The sequence below is a fragment of the Caenorhabditis briggsae genome, assembly GCF_000004555.2.
Source record: "Caenorhabditis briggsae complete genome, chrI, whole genome shotgun sequence".
Lineage (NCBI taxonomy): Eukaryota > Metazoa > Nematoda > Chromadorea > Rhabditida > Rhabditidae > Caenorhabditis > Caenorhabditis briggsae.
This window is the reverse complement of record NC_013489.2, coordinates 5,988,025-5,994,938: the sequence shown is the minus strand read 5'-3', so window position 1 is coordinate 5,994,938 and position 6,914 is coordinate 5,988,025. Positions and strand designations below refer to the sequence as shown.

Sequence of the window (6,914 nt, the reverse complement as noted above, 5' to 3'; positions counted from 1 at the left end):
CGCACCACGTCGATTACCTGAAAACAATCATCCATTCAAAAGATGTGGCTATATATAAAAAAGAATATGAACGATAAATTGGAATTTCAGACTTTCCTAAATTGAGAAAATTGGGCTGTTTCGCAATTCCAAACAAAACGACGAAGAGTATTTGAAAATCAGTTATGTTAACTTATCTTCAGGCGACAATATCATATGGCGCATTGAGAAATTGAAAAAGACCGGTACTGAGAAAATAGTAGTATCATAAATACGAAATCACAAAAATCCTATCGGTATATCTTCGCTGCTTCTCTCTGCTGTTGTGTTCGTAGGAGTTGATAGATTCTCTTTCTCCAAATGCCATGTCTCATGAAATATGCTGTTACATGCCCATATCCTTCCATCATTTCAACTGTAACATTTGGCCACAATTGCTCATAAGTCGGTGTTCCCTGATTTCTGAGTACGTACTGATCCTGATCAGCAAGAAATACGTGGCAAAGTGAGGTGTCAATTGGAGTTGGATAGTTTTCAAGACTTGTGAAGTCATCCATCAGAATACGCATCATATTCTTGGCCATCGTATCTCCATTCTTCGCTGTCATCTCATGCATAGTGTCCAGCCAGTTTTGATTTGGAATATTTTTTATCTTGTCTGTGTAGTTTGGATCTTCCAATTGCTTCTGTAGTAACTTGTAGTTAACAGCAGGTGCAATTGCACCTTCCGTATAAGATGGTGACGCAGTAGTCCAAGAGAGAATCGGAATGATGGAAATGGGTCGTTGTGAATTGGATCCAGCCAGCTGCGCCATGAAACCACCCATTGATACACCCGATATTGCGAATGGTCCATAGCCAAGAGTTTCAGCCCAATTGAAAAGATGATTGCATTCAGCTATCAGAGATGCACCCATCACAAACAGATCAGTCACATTTTCCAGAGATGAGCGAAATTGGTTTGGCGGTTTTCGATCACCATAGAATGGATTTTGTATTAAAATTGAGCCAACTCCAACTTTGAGCATATCGTCTACGAGAAGATATTGCCTTCTGAAAGAATATAATTGTTAAAGAGGAATTCCATAAAAAACCAACCTAAAATACGAATGATCCCCAGTTCCTGCAAGATGGATGCATACTGGACTTGGCTTATCAGGTAGCCAGGCTTTGAAATGAGCTCTCCCTACATTGCCAGGCATGTGATCGGGGAAAAGTGTTGCATGAGGACTCGTGAAGAATCCTTCGTAGGAAATAATTCCATTCTTGGTGGACTTCTGAGAATTGAATCCAAGGGTTTTTAGGGTATTCGGAGACCTACTTTTACTAGATCAATTTTTGGGTTGAGCTCTCTTACGTATTCCATCACCAGTCGTTTTGACATCACATCTCGGCGATACTTGGCCATCCTAGATGATATTGTTCATGTTTTTAATTTGAAAAATGAAGACTCACTGTTTTATAACATCAGGATGACCCCAACTTTTAGTGAATAATTGACTCAAGAGAAGTGCTGATCGAAATTTCAGTCGACGTGTTTGGCTACTGAAGGCAAGTGAGGAATGAAGGAAGCCATTATCGTTTTGGCAAGTCAGTCACCAAATCGTCTGAAGCTGTTACAACAAATTGTGAGTCGATGAGGAAATTATCTGAAAACATTTTGAATAAAATCAGGGACTCAAAAATGTGATCGTTAAAGTGTCGAATTTCGAGGAAAATTTGCCGAAAACACTGCCGGTCAAGGAGTTTGTAATTGAAACTGCTAAAGGAAAACTGGCGACTATTGTCGAGGAGATGAAGAAAAACGAGGAACCCTACTCCGTGATCATTGCCTGTGACACAGTGATCGAATTCAATGGAGAAATCATTGGGAAACCAGCAGACGCTAACGATGCTGTGGAGACTTTGAAGCGGTTGGGCAGTTTCAAATTTCATAAATTTTTCAATTCGAAAAATTTCCAGCCTCCGCAAAAACACTCACAATGTCTACACCGGGATGGCTTTACATTATCAAAAGACTGACCAATACGAGGAGTTCATTGAGAAAACTATCGTTCATTTTGGAGATATTCCGGATAGAGTTATTGAGGAGTATGTGAAAAGTGGAGAGCCCTTGTGAGTGTTTTTCTAATTATTTGAAAGTTCTTATTGTGAAAACCTTATCAGGACGTGATTACATCAAAGAGAATGCAAGAAAACCGAAATTGTTAGACAAACAAACCTAGTAAAACACAGATTCCAGGAAGAAAGCTGGCTCCTATGGAATCGGGGAATTTGGTGCCGTCTTCGTCAGTGGAATTGAAGGATGTATGCCGAATGTGGTCGGTCTGCCACTTCACCGTCTTCACCAGGCGCTGATCGCGAAGAATATTCTCTGATTTTTCATTCCATGTTTCACACGTTGTTAGCTGTCTTATTGTTTCAATATTTTGAATTTGGATCTTTCCAAACCAATGAACCAAATTAATAGATTCATTGGATTAATATATTTTTTATCGATCGGCAAGTCAGTCATGCTCATCGGGGAGAAAATTCATAATTTTAGAAAATGGTTGTGAGAGTCACTGAAGACAAAAAGACATAAAAAATAGAGACAGGGAGAGAGAGAGCTTCAGAAATTACATGGACAGGGGATATGTGTAAATATACTAATAAAATGAATACAGATATTTCTATATACAGTAGACTAGATGAAATGCGAAAATCACAATATTTGGAAGATGTGGTTTTTTGTGTGACTAGAAATGCGACAAAATAGAATGATGAACTTCAACCTACATGCAATTGCTTCGAGGATCAACGAACAACTTAGAAAATGTACTATCGGACACTAAAAAATGCCACAACTGTCAAGTGACGGGAATTTTTGGATGGGAGGAGAAATGAGAGAGAAAGAGACAACAGACCGGGAAAGTATTTAGGTCGGGAAATCACAACGCAAATAGTGAGAGAAACAGAAACAAAAAGAATATCAAAAGGCAGAAACACGTGAGAACTAAGATGAATCGGAGCCGCGGGTCTCTCGGATTGTTCCAGAATTAGGCTCGCGATAATTCATCATTCCAAGATTACTAGGGCGAGATGTTGATGACGTCATCTCCATTTCTTGCTCTTCCGGAAGACACTCGAATTGGGTGATTCGAGAGCTGAAAAGTTGATTTTATAAAAATGAATGATGAAAAATGTTCCCCGGATATCGTCAGTCATGATGCATTGTCTGCAAACACCGAACCTATTGAAATGGGCGGGAGTTCAAAAGTATTACAGTAATCCTTGTCATTGTAACAAGAAGACTAAGTTTCTGGCGAAAAGTACACCTACTTCTTTGTGTTTCCAGTCGAATCCTTATCCCCAGACTGTCTCTTGATTCCTCGTCGTTTCATCAAAGGTGCAGCTGCCACATCAAGCAAGTGGAATCCGTCCCGGTTTGCATGAAGGAAGGCGCGCAGGGTCTCATTGAAGGTTTCATCTGAAGATTATCATTAAAAAGTTGAGAGATCTAAAAAATGAGGTACCAGCAGAAGAAGGAAGGATGCTTGGGGTTTGAAGTGGTGTATCCATAGCAGCAGACGACTTTAACCACATGTGAGCAGTCAGCTCTTGCATCGAAAGTCGTTTCTTTGGGTCGACGGTTAGAAGACCAGTGATCAGATTCTTAGCGTCTGATGAGACATTTGTCCAGGCATCACCTTCAAATGAGAATTCAGCTCGACAGATTCTTTGCATAATTTCAGTGGCGGATTCCTGACGAGAACGAGCATGGAATGGAACTTGACCCGATAGCATTGTGAACTGAAAATTGGGATAATCCTTCATTTTCTCCGAAGATTATGCAAAATACCAGAACCACTCCAAGAGACCATAAATCACACTGCTCGTTGTATTCCGGCTGTGAATCTCCAACGTCCAATACTTCTGGAGCAGCATATTGCAATGTGAAGCATGGTGTCCTGGAATTAAGATTACGGTGGATTAGAGGTCCAAAACATTCCAAAAACTGATAGAGAGAGATGGAGATGTGAACAGAAAAGACCGACAGAGGTATAGTAATAGAAAATTAGAAGAAAAAATGAATCGAAAAACGTTCTTGAACAAGAATTCACGAAACATCACACACCACCGTCTTCCTCTCTACCAAAAGTACCCGACACGTAAACTCATCAAAAATAGAATTCATCCGGAATCAACGAACTCTATTTTTTTGCCATAAACGTGCTGCAAATTCAGGTTACTAAACGAAAAAGTGAAAAAGAGATAGACAAAACACAATGACTTTTGACTAGGAAATGTTAAGAATTTTTTTTGTTTTTCTGGTTACTCGCTGAGTGGAGTGGAAGAACAGGCGAAGTGTGAAGTAACCGTACATCTTGCGGAGAACTTGAACAGACTTCAGTTGTTGCTCCATTGGATTCGGCAGAAGACGTGCGAAACCAAAGTCGACGAGACGGAGACGCGCATTGGAATCAGTGCTTTCGAAGAGAATATTCTGGAAAAATCGTTTTTTTTTTCAAATTCGAAAATGACAGTTGTCTACTTCTGGTTTTAAATCTCGATGAACGATTCTCTTGTCATGAAGATATTTGACGGATGATACGAGTTGTCTCATAATATCTGCCGCTTCACACTGAAACTTTTTCACATAATTTTTGAAATTCCAAATTCAGTTCAAACCTCTGTGAACCGTTCTAACTTTCTGATTCTTTCCAATAATTCATTTCCAGTGAGTAGCTCCATAATCAAATAAAAGTGAAGTGGATCCGAATGAACATCATGTAACTGTACAATATTCGGATGTCCTTGTACCATTTCAAGAATTCTTGCCTCTCGTTGTGCTTGACTAGCAAATCTTTGAGACACTATTTTGACAGCGAACTGGGCACCGTCAGCTACACGTTCGCATCTTCTAGAATCAGTATATTTTTAGAACAGGATCAATTATTAAGAGAACAAACCTGACAACAGAAAACGCTCCTTTTCCTAAAAGTCCATTTTCCGATTTGTCTAATTTGTACTTGGCGAAAAATGAGGAACTGGCGAGAAGGGCATTCACGTCTTCAGCCATGAGCTCCTCTCCGATTACGTTGTCATTGGCAAAGATGACAGATGGGGAGACGTAGGAGTATCCCTGTGTTAGAATAAATTGGCAAATGTCTGAATAAATGTTATCTATAGACTATAGACTATAGTTAAAACCTATAATAGAAGGACCCCGTACTGTTAAGTTTGAGCTCAATTATCTCAATTATTTCAATATACCAAATAGGTGTTAACTGACAAAGAACTTTGGATATTATGATAAACAATTTATCAGGTGACAACTTTTTTATATCTTTCACAGAATCCGAGAAAAATTGGCACAAAGATCAAAGTTAGGAAGCCCTCTTATTAAATGTTTTACGGTAACTTTTTTTTTCAAATGTAAGATAACTTTGATCCAATAGTTTAAAACTAACTCTAAATAGTGTAGTTGCGTTCAATGGCGATTCAGCAGGTGAATACAATGGAGGCTGTGAAGTGAATTCTGCCGAGAAGAATTGCGTATCCAAATCATGTCCAATTCTTGGAACAATCACTGGTTTCAGAGTTCGTTTCTCAGCAGCTGCCCAATCAATATTTGCCATGAACTTGTGTGTCTTGATCTCATCAACTCCACCATATCCCAATCGTTTCTCCAATTTTTTCTCCAACAAAAGTCCAATGAAATCTCGTGCATCAGCGTCCATTGTTTTGGGGAATGGCACTTTCTTTGTGAGGATTCTTCTGAAAACTTTCAAGTTTGAATTGTAGTAAGTAAGCAAATCAAATTACTTTGCAATATCCTTGCTTGAATTTTGACCCCCATCAACGGTAAACGGAGAGCATCCAGTTAGAAGTTCAAATGAAATGACACCAAGTGACCACCAATCAACAACATCACTGTATCCACCTTCTGGACGGTTTATCACTTCTGGGGACCTTCAAAATCTATTGGATTTTTGGGTTAAATCTGAATTTCTAACTTACATATACTCAATAGTTCCACAATAGGAGTTAGCTCTGTCCAGTTCTCCTGGCGAGAATAGTTTACTCAATCCAAAGTCTGTCAATTTAACATGACCCTCTTCGTCAAGTAGAATATTCTCCAATTTCAAATCTCGATAAATCACTTTTCTCTGATGTAGACTATCAATAGCCACAACCAATTCAGCGATCACAAATTGTGCAGCTTCCAAATCAAAATGTCCTCTTGAACACAAATGAGTAAATAGTTCTCCTCCACGGACATACTCCATTACGATGTGCAATTTAGTGTCAGTTTGGAATGCGTAATAAAGATTCACAAGGAATGGAACACCACGAAGACGTTCGAGAACTTGACGCTCGGCCATTGTGTGCTCCAGGGTTTTTGGTTTTGTCATCACCTGGAAATGAAAATCTGTTGTACAATTTTTCTAGATTGGGAAATTTCGATAATTCGAAAACTTGGAAATTCGAAAGTTCAGAAATTCAAAAATGCAGTAACTCAGAAATTCAGAAATTTAGAAAAACCAATTATTTTACATTCAAAAAACTCACCCTAGTCTTTCTGAGTACTTTCATCGCATATATGGTATTATGATCCTTTCCTCCAACTTTTCTCACCAAGAACACTTTTCCATAAGCTCCTTTTCCAAGAACTCTGAGAAGAGCAAAGTTCTCCATGGAGACCTTTTCTCCCTCTGGCATCATTAAATCCTCCATTTTTGAATATTAGTAGAATTTTCTTCTCTTCTTCTTTATGTGTTCGGGTCTAATCACCTGAAAATTTCAGAATTAAAATTAGAAAATGTTTGGTGCTGATTATTGTAAGGAATCTAAGGAAGTAGGCGGAAAAATCAAAAACAAGAATATCTTCAAAACAAAAATAAAAACAAAAAGTAGGAGCTGGGTGTGGGAGGAGAAGACTATTATTAGAG

General features: G+C 38.7%; 3 protein-coding genes across 3 annotated transcripts; 1 reads left to right on the top strand and 2 right to left on the bottom strand.

The window, feature by feature from the left end:
- Nucleotides 1-269: 269 nt before the first annotated feature.
- CBG08211 lies at nt 270-1,387 on the bottom strand (the record flags this gene model as incomplete). Its single annotated transcript, XM_002639843.1, has 3 exons — nt 270-1,032; nt 1,078-1,256; nt 1,301-1,387. The coding sequence occupies 3 exons, from the start codon at nt 1,385-1,387 to the stop codon at nt 270-272; spliced, it is 1,029 nt and encodes a 342-aa protein (XP_002639889.1).
- A 154-nt stretch (nt 1,388-1,541) lies between these two features.
- Nucleotides 1,542-2,357, top strand: Cbr-dod-18 (the record flags this gene model as incomplete). The annotated part of the gene is made up of 4 exons (XM_045235920.1): nt 1,542-1,607; nt 1,654-1,892; nt 1,942-2,094; nt 2,222-2,357. 4 exons carry the CDS (start codon nt 1,542-1,544, stop codon nt 2,355-2,357), a joined length of 594 nt encoding a protein of 197 aa, XP_045093710.1.
- A 617-nt stretch (nt 2,358-2,974) lies between these two features.
- Cbr-rskn-2 lies at nt 2,975-6,699 on the bottom strand (the record flags this gene model as incomplete). The annotated part of the gene is made up of 12 exons (XM_045235913.1): nt 2,975-3,125; nt 3,301-3,448; nt 3,495-3,771; nt 3,821-3,929; nt 4,344-4,465; nt 4,514-4,603; nt 4,651-4,882; nt 4,932-5,104; nt 5,433-5,739; nt 5,788-5,934; nt 5,983-6,380; nt 6,535-6,699. The coding sequence occupies 12 exons, from the start codon at nt 6,697-6,699 to the stop codon at nt 2,975-2,977; spliced, it is 2,319 nt and encodes a 772-aa protein (XP_045093709.1).
- Between the last annotated feature and the right edge of the window lie 215 nt (nt 6,700-6,914).